The sequence below is a fragment of the Typopeltis vanoorti genome, chromosome 4, assembly GCF_054136105.1.
Source record: "Typopeltis vanoorti isolate ZY-2024b chromosome 4, IOZ_Tvanoo_1.0, whole genome shotgun sequence".
Classification (NCBI taxonomy): Eukaryota; Metazoa; Arthropoda; class Arachnida; order Uropygi; family Thelyphonidae; genus Typopeltis; species Typopeltis vanoorti.
In genome coordinates, this window is record NC_143552.1 from 151,446,418 (window position 1) to 151,462,746 (window position 16,329).

The following is a 16,329-nucleotide window of genomic DNA, read 5'->3' on the forward strand; positions in this document are numbered from 1 at the left end:
AAAACATTTCAGCTATTTAGGCACGATTTTTTCTGAAGATGGTAAATTAAATATAGAAATAGACAACAGAATCAGCAAAGCTGGTATGGTGGGAAGTCAATTGAATAAATTCATATGGAATAAGAGAGAAATTAGTCGCAACACTAAATTAGCTGTATACAAGACAGTGTTCAAACCAGTTTTAACTTATGGATCTGAGAGCTGGGTCAGAAGTAAAACACTTGACCCAAGACTAGAGACTTCAGATATGAGAGTCCTGAGAAAGATTATAGGCATGAACAGATGGCATCAATGGCAGTATCATATTAAAAACGAGGATATTAGGAAAGAACTTGACATTGTCAGCATCCAGGTATGCGTTAACAGAGCTAATCTCAGGTGGTATGGTCACTTAAACAGAATGGGCGAGGAAAGATTAGCAAAACAAGTGTTCTCTGCCAGGTTGGCAGGAAAACGACCGAGAGGAAGACCAAGATATAGGTGGATTGATACGGTACAAAGTGCTTTAGACGATAGAAATATAAGAGCTGATAATATTGGAGTATTGACAAGTAACAGACTGATTTGGAGGAAAATTGTAGATAGGAAATTAATAATGATGTAATTTTTTTCATGTAGTACTATCATATCCTGTACACCCCTTGAGGGTACATGGCAGGAATTTGATGATGATGATGATATTCTAAGGAGAATAATATTCGTGAATAGGTCGGAAAGCTTAGACCCAGAACGCCTAATAACATCTGTGTAGCAGATGTTAGTGACCAAGCCGTGTATTTTTAAAAGTGGAAGTATTCATGAATTATCGTTAATTTCACACATCGAAACCTTTCAAAATTTGGGAAAGGGAACTGTTGTTTATGACTGATCATAAAAATTGCCTGCAAGCCGATTACAACAATGGGCAGCATATCCCCTGTTCTAAAAACCGAAAGAAATAATATCTGCGTTGCAAATGTTAGTGACCAATCAGCAAGGAAGTGTAAAGAAAATTTTTCCAGTAAAATTGAAGATTAAAGTAGTCTGTATCCGGTTCTCAAATCCAGTAATACTGAATACTTTCTTTGCAAGTTCGTATTGTAAGGTGAAAGTTTCAAAACCATAGTGCCATGATTTTTTAAAAGTAATAGGCCTGCAGATTTAAATTTTAATATGAATAAAAGAAATTCAAATTAGTGTCCATGACTCACTTCCATAACTTGCAATACTCCAAACTGTTGCTTTAACTATTCCAATTCTAACACCTATTTTAGTGTTCTTGTTTATTAAATTCTCTTCATTCATTTGCATAAATGCTGATTTAGCTTTGCCTATTCTATTTCTAATGTCCAACTCTGAAGTTCCTTTCTCTGAGATCCAGCTACCTAAATATTGAAATGTTTCCACTTCTTCTAAAATCTTTCCTCCACATCTTATTTTTACATTATCTCCTATTTTTCTACCCATTATCATTATCTTGGTCTTTTTTGTGTTAATTCTTAGTCCATACTCTTTACAAAAGTTTTCAATTCTTTGAATAATTTGTTGTAACCCATTTTCACTTTCTGCCATCACCACTACATCATCCGCATATCTTAAGTTATTAATGATTCTTCTGTTTATTTTTATTCCTTCTTCTACATCCTCAAGTGCCTCTCTAAACATTTGTTCACTATAAAAGTTAAACAATAATGATAACTTGCATCCTTGTTTGACTCCTCTCTCCACCGGGAATTCTCTTGTTTCCTCTCCATTTACACATACTGACGCTATTTGTCACCAATATAATCTCTTTAAAATTTCCAAGTCATCCCACTTGGTTAGACTATAATAAATTTAGTTTAATCCTTTATCCAAATGTAAGCAAACAAAGTTTGCAAGTGCAGTATCTTCAGGACTGAGGCAACTCGTGGTAAAGGTTGATTAAGCTCTCATCACTTGTCTTAGCATCTCCCACAATGCAAAGCACATCTCCTTGTGGACATGTATAATGCTATGCATTAAGTGAAGGCCACTACCCAGACCAGTTTGACCTTTATTGAGGTCTCGTCAGTGGGAACCAGAACCAGAGGTGGTGATATCAAGGTGGAAGCAATGGAGAAATCATATTTACCTATACGAGTTGCCAAAAGGTGCCTCACCTTATTATTAAATTACTCTGGATTTAGAGAAAGATGTTGGAAGTTTTTCCCACTTGGTTAGACTATAATAAATTTAGTTTAATCCTTTATTATTACGGGCAGCTCCAAGGAGTCCTTAGACTCATTGAGGGAGGCCCAACATCATGTCAAGAACAACTATTTAACATTCACACAGCATCTATCATACTTCTCCTTGAATTCATTCAGTCATGGCACCCACAACAGACTATGGCAGCTTATTCCACTCATTTACCACTCTCCAAGTAAAAAACCTAGCTCTAACACCCTTGCTAACCACACTCTTACCAAGCTTCCATGGATGGCCCCTAGTACTCCCACTGCCAGTCCTATTCTCAAAAATATCTTCTGAATTAATCTTATAGAAACCCTTCAGTAATTTGAATGTCTCAATCACCCCTTTTCTGCCTATCAACCAATTTCTGCAGCCCACAAATCTTCAACCTGTTCTCATAAGGCTCATTCCATAGTCCTGCTATTATCTTGGTCACTCGTCTCTGGATCCTCTCCACCTCCTCCACATTGAGAAGAAACCCTGCGCCCATATCTGGGCAAAGTAGTCTAGATGGGATTTTATCAAGGCTCAATACAGAGGAACAATAACCTGTTTGTCTCTGCTCGTTAAAGTGTTTTTCAGCAACCAAGTGATTTGATGAGCTGATTTTGCCACTTTTGCGATGTGTCCCCTAAACTTCAACTCCCTATCCACCAACACTCCCAAATCCCTGGCCTCGTCAATCTCTCGGAGTACAGTTACACCAATGTGATATACTGTTGCTAATCTTTTCACCCCAAAATGCAAAACCTTACATTTTTCCACATTAAATTGACATCCATTCTCCTTTGTCCAATCCTCCAAACTATCCAAATCATTCTGCAAAATTTTGACATCATGAGCATTCACTATTGCTCTACCTAACTTTGCATCATCTGCAAACAGATGCCCAGCTCCTCTCAGATCCTTTCCTATATCATTAATGAACAAATTAAACAGTAGTGTCCAAGAATAGAACCCTGCAGCACACCGCTAGTCACTGGCCGTCTTTTGGGCTCTACTCCTGAATAAACCATTCTCTGATATCTCTCCATCTCACCGATCCTATATCCATTCTCATATGTTGCAGGTTACATAGAATTCCATGTGGTATCCTATCAAGGGCTTTAGCAAGGTCCAGTAGAATCACTTTAAACCCATTACCCTTATCCAGTTCAGCCGTCACTGTGTTATAGAATGTGAGCAAGTTACTGAGGCATGATCAACCCCTCACAAAACCATGCTGTCCCCCAGAGAGTATCCCATTTTCATCTATCCAATCTTGTATTTTCCTCTTGACTATTTTCTCCAAGACCTTGACAACAATTCCTGATATGCTGATCGGCCAGTAATTTTCAACAGCAGTCTTGGAACCTCCTTTATGCAGTGGAATTATTTTCCCCTCTTTCCACCCCTTGGACTAACCCAGACCCGAGACTCAAATTAAACAAAATGGTCAAAGGCACTGACAATTCTTTACCCGCTTCTTGTATGACACCAGCTGGTATACCATCCAATCCCGCAAATGAATTGACATTGAGTTTTGCAATAGACTATTCATCTCCACTTCATTCACCACAATTCCCATATAAGTGTTCATTCTTCCATTTCTGCAATGTCACCACGTGGATGATATACTCTTGCAAAGTGCTCACTCAGTAATTCTACTATATCAACTGATTCGGTTACCTACCTACCATCGGCATTCTTTAAAATCAATCTGCCGATACATTTTTTCTTTTACTTGCAACATATCGAAAAAACTGTTTGGGTTTCTCTTTAGCCTACATGGCTAATGTTCTTTCATAATCCGCTTTTGCTTTTCTTGTTACCACACTTGTTACCCTTCTGGCCTGCGCTTTATACCGTTCATGTGCCTGCAGGTCACTTTTCTCCTTAAATTCTCTCCACAGTTGTTTCTTTTTTTTCAGCTCAAGCTTAATGGTGTTATTCATCCATTTAATCCCTACTTGATTTATTATTCGGATTCTAGGTATACAGTCAGCCATTGCCTCCTGCAAAAACTTCTTAACCGCCTCCCATGCACTATCAACATCCAGCCCTTGCAGTTTTACATGCCATGGCACTGAACCAATCAAACTTTTAAGCTTGTCATACTTACCTGCCCGATAATTCCACATGTACCCTTTCTTAATTGTAAATTCTACACCTTTAGCTACCTCCCAAGTCAAGACCCTATGATCACTCTCACCAATTGGTGGCAATGTGATCATATTTGTTACAGCCAAATCCTCAGATGAAATTACTAGGTCAAGCACTCTCTGACCCCTAGTATTTTCCATTACATGCTGTCGCAGATAGTTATCCCTTAATAACCGCATAAAACCCAATTCCTTCCTCCCGTGTGTCCTCTCCTCCCTCCAATCAATACTATCATAGTTGAAATCTCCCATAATAATTACCCTCCTTCACACTCATTTCTTCTATTTGCTTGTGCATACTATCTCCATCATCTTTTCCATCACCTGGTCTATAGCAGCACCCAATTGTATATTTTGTTCTGCTAGCCTCAATCTCACACCAAATGGCTTCAAATGTGCTCTTTTCTCTATCCTGCAATTCAACTTCTATTCTCCTTGGCTGCAGCTCATCAGCTATCATCAACAATACTCCTCCCCCATTTTATTCTCCCTGTTATTCCTGAACACACTATACCCATCACATTCAATCCCACTAGGTATATCATCTTCAGTCAGCCATGTTTCACTAATGCCAATAAACCTGTGGTCTGGAAATGCCAACCAAGGCCAAAAATTCTTCCTTCTTGTTCCTAATACTCCTAGCATTAGTGTATATGAATTGCAGACCCCCAATTAGCCCCATCCCTATCTTGATGCCTTATACTAACTATCCCATTCTGATTTGTTGTCCTTATTCACTCGGGCATATTATACTCATTCATACACTCAACTGCCCCCACTAAGGTCTGCATATCTACTCCCCCCCTTAATTCCCTTGCTCCACTGTCGTAAATTTTCTACACATGACTTACACACTTTATTTGGAGCCCATGACTTGTCCTGATCTGCAATTTTTACATCAAAATATGCAAAGTACACTTTCTTAACAAAATCAGTGATATTTGTCCTTTGACTGGGAACAGTAAAGCTGCCACAAATGTAGCAGAAAGAATCTACACTATTGACACAATTTCGAGTAGTAGACATGATGTATTTTCTTCACTGCCGACTAACATGCAATTAACAAGACAAAAAAAAACAGAGACTTTATTGAAACGTTATAAGCGCTCATCATACTTTCACGATCGATTAACGATTGACTGATTTCGATCGTTCTTTGTCCGCTATGACGCACATAGCATTCATTTGTTTTAGGCAGTTGTCATCGCCTACTTTTCAACACCTAAATGTATTAGGTCGGTTATCAGCCTCTCTCACATTCAAAGCGCCAGTATGTGCCGTTGCAGGTTCTTACACATTTATTCGTTTACTAACAAGCGAGAGCGGTGAGCACCGATTCTGATCTGCACACTGCTTTGAATAATAGGCTATATCTTCGGGAATTTTTCGGATTTCTTGATAAAAAGTTACGAACAGATTTTTAAAAGTACATACTTTCAGAAAATAATATTAAAAAATTGATTTTTTTGATCCTCTAAATAGTACTGCCTCCTTAAAACTATCAAAAACTTACAAATTAGCAAAAAGAAAATGCCATAGAGGAAAAACCTGACGTGATAGAGAAAAATGGGTTTGATATTTGAAATCAGCGCACCCAAATTAGTAAAAAAACAAGTGTCAGATCATAATCAGTAGAAAATTTTTTTTTTTGTTGGCCAGTGTTATCCTTCTTATCATCAGTATATAACTGATGTTAAGAACTGATGTTTTATTATTATCATCTGATTCCTGTTTGGATTATCCTTCTAATCATCAGTATATAACTGATGTTTAATGATGTTGCTCATCATCTAACTCTTGCTTGGATTGTCATTCTAATCATCAGTATATAGTATAGCTGATGATGATTTCTTCAAATATCTCTGGAACATCTTATTTTCTTAAGTGGATAAAGGAAGTGCATGGAAAAGCATGAGTATCATGGATTATGCATTACATGCTTCAGGATATAAACATCAAATGAGAAAAAAATACATTTTTATTATTATTTGATACCTCCAGGGAGTCCAAGGACTCATCGGGGGAGGGCACCTGCTCTACAATTCTGTCTCCACCATTCAATCACCAACTGACTGCAATATTCAAACGGCAGGATTCAAACTCACACCCTTTTGGCTGAAGAGTGGATACACTATCCACTCGGCCAGCTAAAATTGTTGATAGGAGATTAATAATACTGTAAACTTAATCATGAAGTGCTGTCATAGTAACCTGAACATCCCTTGGGAGATGGGGGGGGGGGGGATATATATCAGGAAATTGATGATGATGATGAATTAGCAGAGATTTATTAAACTTACTAATATTTCACTGGTTTACTAGCTAGCATCTTCAGAGCACAATTATAATCGCAACAAGCACAAGAGCACTGAACTACATAATTATGGAAAACAATTCAAACTGTAACTGAAAGAGAAATAATGTTCTTACATGAAAACCTCTATAGACTGAATAACTAAAGTTAATTTGGAGAAGTCAGGCTATCAGGATCTCAAAATGACAGTCTCAGATCTATGGCAAATTAATGCAACCAATGCTTGTTGAAGTTGGGAGAGTGCTTCATAATTGATGCTAATTCTAAAAATAGTCTCTCACACTTATGACTTCTTATGTGAAAGCAATCACATCACTACTCTTCCAAAAATGTGGCATCCTTAAAAACACAATGGTGACCAAACAAGTGTCTATCATCAAGCTCAACTCTTAACCTACTGCTCTGACTTCTGTGCTGTCTAAATGAATAATGTTATCAACATGCAACTTCAATACAAGAAATGCCATATAATCAGTGACCACAATGTGGATTCACCAGTCAAGAACCACAACAGAGTTTCTTGCCTATAACACTAACCTTTGAACATGTGCCATGAAAGGTTTGGAGAAATCTGTACTAATTGCACTTGACATTTCCAAGGTTTTAACTGAGTTTGGTATCAAGGGCTTCTCAGAAAACTGGCATCTAATGGTATGCCTTCCACCCTTTGTAATTAGATTGCCAGTTTTCTCTCAGGCCATTCATCGCATGTCATGGTAGAAGATGTTCTCTCTTCAAGGACATGCAGTCAATTTCCTATGAATGCAGGTGTTCCCCCCAGGGCTGTTATCCCCAGGGCAGTATTTCACATGGGCTGTAACCCCTCCCCCCACCTCATCAAAAAAAGAATATCAACATATTGCTTCTCTCTTGATTCCTAACTACATAAGGCATTGATGTACTAACTTTGCAGCCCTTTGTGTGAGAGTGATTCAAGCTGATTTTTTTTTTTTTTTTAAATCAGTTTGAAATTGAACAAGTGGGTCTTATAAATTATCCAAAGTAGCTGCTTCTTTAAATCAGCTCAGAACCACTTAAATGGGAAACTGGGAGAGCTAAACGCATCATATTCCTGTACAGAAAAATAAAAAATCTCCTAAGATAAGCCGAAAGGCTATTTTACCAGCGAATTTGTTAATTGAAAGGGGGATGGTAAATCCCGCTCTATTTTATAGCCGGGTCTGAAACTCGGATCGAAATCCATAGAGTTTCATGCTGAAAAAACTATCGGCAGGCCCAAGTGTAAATGATCACTTGGGTAGTACAACACCAGGGCAACTCCATGCAAAGGTGGAGCATGCTCCATCACTAACTTTAATATTCTCTCATAATGTAAAACCCAGCTCCTAAGAGATGTATATATATTGTTTTACATTATGAGAAGAGGTCACTACCCAGACCGGTTTCAACCTTTTTTTGAGGTCTCATTAGTGAGTAGGTAGACCTGGAAGATCAAGGTTTTTTAAGTGAACATGAACTTACATACCTCTACTATCGAATTACCAAAGTGGTGCACTCCTATATTGTTAATTATTGTATTAATAATTAACTTAGTAATTAACAATAATTACTAATTATTGTAATTAAATTAATAAACCACGTAGCTGCACCTTCAGTTGGTATCCAATGAACAAAGTAATTTCCCACTGAGGTCAAATAATTGAGTGATTATTATATTTATAATAAAAATAGATATAAAATTATCTAATAAAATAAAATATAAAATAAATTAACAAAATCGCCAGTAAAATAGCCTTTCAGCTTATTATCTTAGTGATTAACAATAATTAACAATATAGGAGTACACCACTTTGGCAATTCGACAATTCGATAGTAGAGGTATGTAAGTTCGTGTTCACTTAAAAACCTTGATATTCCAGGTCTACCTACTCACTAATGAGACCTCAAAAAAGGTTGAAACCGGTCTGGGTAGTGACCTCTTCTCATAATGTAAAACAATATATATACATCTCTTAGGAGCTGGGTTTTACATTATGAGAGAATATTAAAGTTAGTGATGGAGCGTGCTCCACCTTTGCATGGAGTTGCCCTGGTGTTGTACTACCCAAGTGATCGTTTACACTTGGGCCTGCCGATAGTTTTTTTCGGCATGAAACTCTACAGATTTCAATCCAAGTTTCGGACCCGGCTATAAAATAGAACGGGATTTACCATCCCCCTTTCAATAAAAAATCTCCACTGCACTGCAGTTTTCTAGTCATAGGCTTCCACAAAATTTTATTTTATTTTATTTTATTTTACTACAGTAAAATTTTACTACAGTGAAAGCAGCATTTGTTCACATCATACAGCTATAAAGTAATCATCATACAGTAATCTCTTGATAATGTAACCTTTGAATGGGTAAATATGTCAGCAAGGTCAACTTACTACAGTGAAAGCAGCATTTGTTCACATCATACAGCTATAAAGTAATCATCATACAGTAATCTCTTGATAATGTAACCTTTGAATGGGTAAATATGTCAGCCAACTTCTGGTATACTGCACCACGTAGCTGCACCTTCAGTTGGTATCCAATGAACAAAGTAATTTCCCACTGTGGTCAAATAATTGAGTGATTATTATATTTATAATACAAATAGATATAATAAAATTATCTAATAAAATAAAATAGATGAAAATCATAAATATACAAAAGATAATTATCATCATCATCATCAAAAGATAATTAAGAGGATAAAATTATTAATCAATAATTTCATTTTAAAATTCTTAAATGGTCATTAGAAACTAACAGAACAGCTCTTAGAACTACTTTGTAACAGCTTCTAGTTCAGTATATGTTATTACCTTAAAACTACTGTATTATCAGTACAACACAAAAGGATACAAGATATTTCCTTTGCTGTCTCGATGAATTGTGCATAATTTTTGTATACATTTTTTTTTAGTAAACCATTAGTTTCCTCTGCCAAACTTTGAACTCTTTGCCTTGCTGTTAGAAGATCTTTAACTTTCACAGCCTTCAGAGTTAACTCTTGTACATCTATTCAAAATAATAATAGCACAGGATAAAATGATCAGTTCATTATTACTCTAAATCACATAAAAAGCATCTCTAATATACATTATTAAGAGACCTTGCTAGTGTAACAAGAGAAAACATATTCTATAAACTATGGCAAAATTGAGGTTGCACTGTATATACAGTATGCCTTCTACAGGTCCCCCCCCCCATGTATGTAAAAATCATAGGTTGAAATGAAAGGAGGTGCCTGACTCCTTTAAAAGAAAAGCTGCCATAATTTTCTAGTAAATACACATACTATGATTATTATTACATATGGACATTTCAATGGAGTCTGTGGACATATCACAGGATGTCATGATAGTTCAAAATTATTTCATTACCACTTTCACAAAAACAATTTTCATAAAAACTGATATACAATTTCTCAGGTTACACTGACTTCATCAATTCTCATTCTTTTTTATCTTCTAAAACAAAAAATAGTAACCTCTTTTTGTACTTGCAGACCACACATACATCTGACTTCATAACTGGAGAACTAGTCCTGGGGTGTAGGAGGTACATATTAATTTCATTATATATAACTATACATATAGCATGTTGTAATGAAATAAAAAGAAATTGTAGCATAGGAAATAAAAAATAAAAAAAAATTGTGGCCACTAACATGTTAGTATCTCCTATCAAAATAGAGATTAACATCACTTTCCTTTATAATTTTGCCCATATAGACTATACATAGCAGAGGAAATATCTGCTGCTATTTATAGTATAGTATACAACCATTCTTATACCTTCTGTAATTAGTATCACATTTTATTATTATTATTATTATTATTATTCCTGATACCTCCAAGGAGTCCGAAGACTCATCGCGGGAGGACACCTACAGCTGTCTCTACACCTAACCTCTACTACGAATCATCTCCATCAACGCCATCTACCGCCCACCTCCAACACCACCACAACTAGTAATTTTTGTCTGTAAATTGCGTGTGTTCTGAAGGGCCGATTTGTATGTATGAGGGATGAAAAACCCGAGTTTCCGGGAGAAAAAACCCTGCTACCTCCGTATGAGATCGGCTAACTCACCTTCGATTGAAATCGACCAGATAAAGATTCCTCCCGTCGCGACGAGAATCGAACTTAGGCCTATTCCAATCGAAGGGCGCAATGTACCGTCGTTCTTCCAATTGCGCTACAGAGGGGCTTAGTGCATATCCTTCAATTTTAAATGCCAATTTGCAATTCAAATATTAATAACATATCACTAAGTATGTATTGAGGGCCTGGTTTATGCCACAGATTTTGTTCTGAACACTTCTTCCCTTGGTATTATGTATTCTTAAGATTTTATATTATTTGCAGTCTGAAAGCTAGATCTGGTCATAGCATCAGAAAACTTGGTAGTAACTAAGAGCCACAATTTCTCCACTTGGAGAAAGTGATCATGTGTTCTTGACCTGGGAGACTGCCAGACATGTAGAATTTTCAGTTAAGATGGGATACAGGTGGAATTACAAAACTGGTGATTATGACAAACTGAGGAGTTAGTAGCGTCATGACATAAGAAAAGGAGAAATGTCAGTATTGCATGGGAAATGGTCAAGGAGTGTTCAAAGAAAGAAGTATTAGACTTATACCCAAATTCAGGAAGATAAATCAGGTATGAGTTAGATGGATGAATGGTATCATTAAGTAGGAATTTCAAAAAAAGAAAAAGCTGTGGAGGGAATATAAAGTAAATGTGATCAGTTGGTATCACATGTTAGTATCTCCTATCAAGATAAGAGATACTAACATGTACCATGTACAGGCTAGAAGAAGTTACCCATATGGTAAGCAGGTCAAATCTAATTATGAGGGAAAGCTAGTTGATAAAGCTAAAAGAAATGTGAAAATCTCTTCTTTGCTATGTGGCAAATAATTAGAAGAATAACTATGAAAATATATGACTTTAACAAGTGCTAGTGGTAGGGAAGCAGCAGAAATAAATGAAATAATTGAGTTAAAAAGTTATAACTTTGCAAGTGTATAACCATCCAGGTTGAGATATGCAAGATGTAATATTCGCTGATAGGAGAATAGAGGTTAGTGAATTGGAGGTGCTTACAATATAGCAGAACCTTAATGCAAACATGGCCATGGAATTAGGTGGTATACAAGCTTGTATATTATAGAGAGACCTATAGGGAGTCAGGAACTCATCGAGGAAGGCCGCATACTACACGCACCAGCTATCAAAGTTATTCTTGAATTCATTCACACTGCTTGCACACACAACATCCAATGGCAATCCATTCTAATCATGCACCATAAAATGAAAAATTCCATCAAATGAAAAATTCCATCAAATGAAATCCTTTCAGAAGTTTGAAAGTCTCAATCATATCACCCCTCATTCTCCTGTTTGCTAGTGTCTCCAGTCTACAAATTCTCAATCTGTCTTCATAATCAGTACTACACAATTCTGATATCATTTTTAACACTCTCTCCCTCTCTCCACTGTATCTCTTGATAACACAGGAGACCAGTGTTATCAAGAGGCAAAACGACATCCTTATCTTTACATGTGAAAGTTTGTTTCAGCATTGCAATTATCTTTTGAATTGTATTTGCAATCTTCAGCTACATGGATTCTGAACTTCAACTTCCTATCTACTAACACTCCAAGATCTCCAGCCTGATCAGTTTCTTCTAGCATAATCGCACCAATATAATATGACATTGGATATCTAATCATGCCAAAGTGCATGACTTTAAATTTACTGACATCCATTTTCCCATTCCCAAGATTCCAGCCTATTCAAATCATGTTGCATGTACTGTATATCAGCAGCATTTCTGATTACCCTATTTGCATCATCAGCAATAGCTGTATGTCGCCGACCAAATCTTTCCCGATATCATTAATGTACAGATTGAATAACAGTGGAAAGGACGGATCCTTGTGGTACACCACTGGCTACTTTAAATCTTGCAGACTCACATCTCCCATGTACGTTATGAGAATGTATAAGGGAATTGATACCTCTGATCAAGCTGTTGAATTTCAGCCTTCTGGGAAGGTGACAAGGCAGAATAGAATGAGAGCAAAATAGTTCTAATGCATAAAGGAAGCTCCAAGACAGAAGTTGAAAATTATATGCCAATATCTCAGGAGCAGGGGTTAAGGTATTGGAGAAGTTAGTTTAAGACTAGGTGGTCAGGAATATGATACTTTAATGGGAAGAACATGATTTTGTGAGGGTGGGTCTTACCTTTAGTAACCCGCTTACTTTTTATAATAATGTAACAATTCAGTTGGATAAAGGAAGTGGCTACTCAGCGATACTATTGGACTATGCAAAAACATTCAACAAGATTCCACATAGAACTCTGATGCATAAATTGGAACAAATGGGGATAGATATGAAGCAAGTGACTGGATACGCAGTTGGTTGATGAAGAAATATCTAACAGTGGTGTTTTAAGAAGTTAAGTCAAATATCAATAATACAGGAAATGATTTAAGAGGAAATATTCAGCTGCTTGTTGATGATTGAACGCTAGGAGAGCAACAGTGAGATCAGGACTTCTACATGATCTTCATTGAAAGATCATGTAGAAGTCCTGTAGAATGACTTAAACAAATTGGCAGTATGGCTGTCAGTTTAACATGGCAAAGTGCAAGGTTATCACTTTCAAAAATCACAAGCTGTGTACTATACTGATGGAAATAAGCTGCAGGAAACTGATGAGGTTAGGGATATGGGATGGGATTACTGCACACAAGGAGTTAAAATTCAGAGAACATATTGCAAACAATACATCAAATTACATGGCTGTTGAAGAACACACTGATAAGCAGGGATAAGGTTAGTATTCCTTTTTATAGGGACTTGTTGCAGATCTGGTTGCCTAGATTCCATGAGGAATGAAGAAGTGGTGGAAAGGATTCATAAATAAGTAACCAAGGTTGTGGCATGTCTAAGGAAATCTACCTGGGAGAAGAGATCGATAGTCTGTGGGTTTCAAAAACCAGTTAATGTGAATAAAACAGGACATGATAGAAGCTTATAAGTTATTAAAGGTGTTTTATAGGGCTTTATAATGAAGACTTCTTTCAGCAGATGGCAAGCAGGGAGTGGAGTCACCCCTAGAAATTGTAAAAGAGGTCATTTAGCAAAGGTGTTTTTTGCTTGGAGAGTGATGAACAGCTTGCTAGAGGTGGTGGCAAGTGTTTTATTGGTTAATAAGTTCAAGGAGAGATATGATTGGTATTGTGTGAACACCAGAGTGGGCCTCCCACAATGAATCTTTGACTCTATGGAGATACCCAAATATTAAATTATAAGCATTTTCACAGTTTAAAGGCTTATCATGGGAGGACCACAAGTAACTCATATTCAAACAATGTATATCATGTACCTCCTTAAACTTATAACCACCTCTTGTAGCTCATTCTATTTGTTCCTTACTCTGCACACAAATCTAGTCGATGTTCTTGCTAATCACACTGTTACTAACTTCCAAGGGCAACCCCTTGTTCTCTTACTTCTGGTAATGAACTGAAAAATTTATTCTACATCAATCTAAAACTTCCCTCGGTATTCATGTTTCTATCATATTACCTTAAGTAAAGGATATGAGAGAAACATTTCAAACGAATTAAATTTGACATGTTTCTCTCATCTCCTCTTAGGCAATGTTCTCCTAAACTATGTGCACACCCACTAGTCAAAATGGGAATGCACACACACACACACCTAGTAACTGTGTGTGCACCAAAGTTTTGCTTTCAGAATTTCTAATTCAATAATTTAATTTAATAATTTTTAAATAAACTACAAAAACTTTTGGTCTGTGCTGTGGAAGTGACCTATTGGTGAACTGATGCCGATGTCAGCAAGTTACAGAGGCATATTTGTTCAGAGTGTCTAGACAGTATAGTCAATTAAACTCATTCAAACGGTGATGGATTTTTGTAGGTACACGGAATTAAGCAAAGTAATTTATCGCTCACAGTTTCACAGGTTATAGCTACACAAAAAACAAAGGGCAACATTAATATGAGAAAGATTACATTAGCAGTTTTAGTGCATTAAACCCTCAAAATGTCATTGTCAAAATTAAAGCAGAAAAGAACTGTAAATTTGTTTTACTTTGAGTGGCTGGACAAATGTGACATATTTATTTAAATTAAGGGGATATTTAATCCCACATTATTTCAAAGCCGAATGAGAAAACTCTAAGATAGAAATCAAAGAGTTTCATGCTGAATATAGCAAACTATAAAAGTTCGGCGAGTCCAAGTGTGAGCAAACAACTGGGTGGTACAATACCAGGCAACTCGTTGTAAAGGTGGATAAAGCTAGGATCGCTATTCTTAGTATTTGCCGTAATGTAAAACTCATCCCCTAAGAGATGTATGGGGGGGGGGGGGCAAGGGGCCTTGGAACCCCCAAAGAAAAAGGAAAAAACACTAGAAAATTTTCCAAAAATCTTTTCCTAATTAGTAAAATTCGTTTTTTTTTATTTATGTGTCGGGTCTTCTATTTCTATACTACTTATGAATTAGCAATCATTGCAGATGCTCAGTCATAAGTCGTATGCGATGCATAGTGTGTATTCTCAAATCATCTACTCAACTCGGCCCCCCCACCCAATATTAAACCCTGAGTGCGCTACTAGCATCAGCTATGAGAAATGTCTAGCCAGAACAAATTACCAGTTAGGCTGATTAGTGCTTTTATAATATACAAAGTGTCTCAGAATACCCATTACAAACTTCCAGGGTATGTAAGGGGGGGGCAGGGTAGATCTGGTTTTAATTAGCAACCCATGTCTCCAAACATGCCGTTGCAATACTACAGGTCAAAAACATTTCGTATGCACATCACAAAGAATAAATTACATTTTAATTTCATAAACATTTACAAAAGGTGCTCCAAGTTGTGACCACAAATTTCACAGCATGCAATACATCTCCATAGCAAGTTCTAGTGCACTCTCAAAAATTCCTGGCATGGTTTGAATCTTGCTGCTGAAGTCAGTATCCTTGCCAACAAATCTTCTACTAACCCTGCAGGGGTTTTGTACATGAAACTCTTCATGTGGCCAAACAAAACAGTCCAATGGAGTTTAGTCTGGTGAATGTGGAGGCCATGGCACTGGGCCACCTCTGCCAATCCATTGCCCACCAAATATTTGGTGGATGTAGTGTTGGAGGTCACATGAAAAGTGTGATGGCACACCATTGTGTTGAAACTACATGTTTTGTCTAAGTGCGATGGCACATCTTCCAACAACTGTGGCATCTCGTAACAATTTGAATAACTGATGATTATGAGTAGAAAGCAGGTACTCATTCAAATTTTTGAATCGTGCGCAAAGGGCTCATGTAATACCACTCAGCAGGATAAAAGACAAAAGGCTGTGCTAAGTGAATTGTGTTTGAAGGAAGCTCTTTTCATGAAGGAATGAAGTTACAAACCTGGAAGTCTTGTAATATCTCAAAGACATTATCTACATGATTTCACGTGGCAAGAATTATTGGAAAGTTTGAAGAAGACTGCAAAATTACTGATACTGACAGACAGTTTAGAATCTCACATAGCGTTGTATTCTGGCTCTGGGCAGCATTTCATAGAACGTGTTCCAGTCATCTGCTAAGAGGACACCCTTGCACTACCACAGAGCATTAA

At 36.9% G+C, this 16,329-nt stretch overlaps 1 protein-coding gene across 1 annotated transcript in view; it reads right to left on the minus strand.

The window, feature by feature from the left end:
* Positions 1-16,329, minus strand: part of Exo84 (exocyst complex component Exo84) — a 230,949-nt gene that overhangs the window by 204,019 nt on the left and 10,601 nt on the right. Inside the window, exon 2 of the mRNA XM_090391515.1 lies at positions 9,503-9,658. Within this exon, the coding sequence (XP_090247641.1) occupies positions 9,503-9,658 (156 nt within the window). The remainder of the gene's footprint in view (positions 1-9,502; positions 9,659-16,329) is intronic.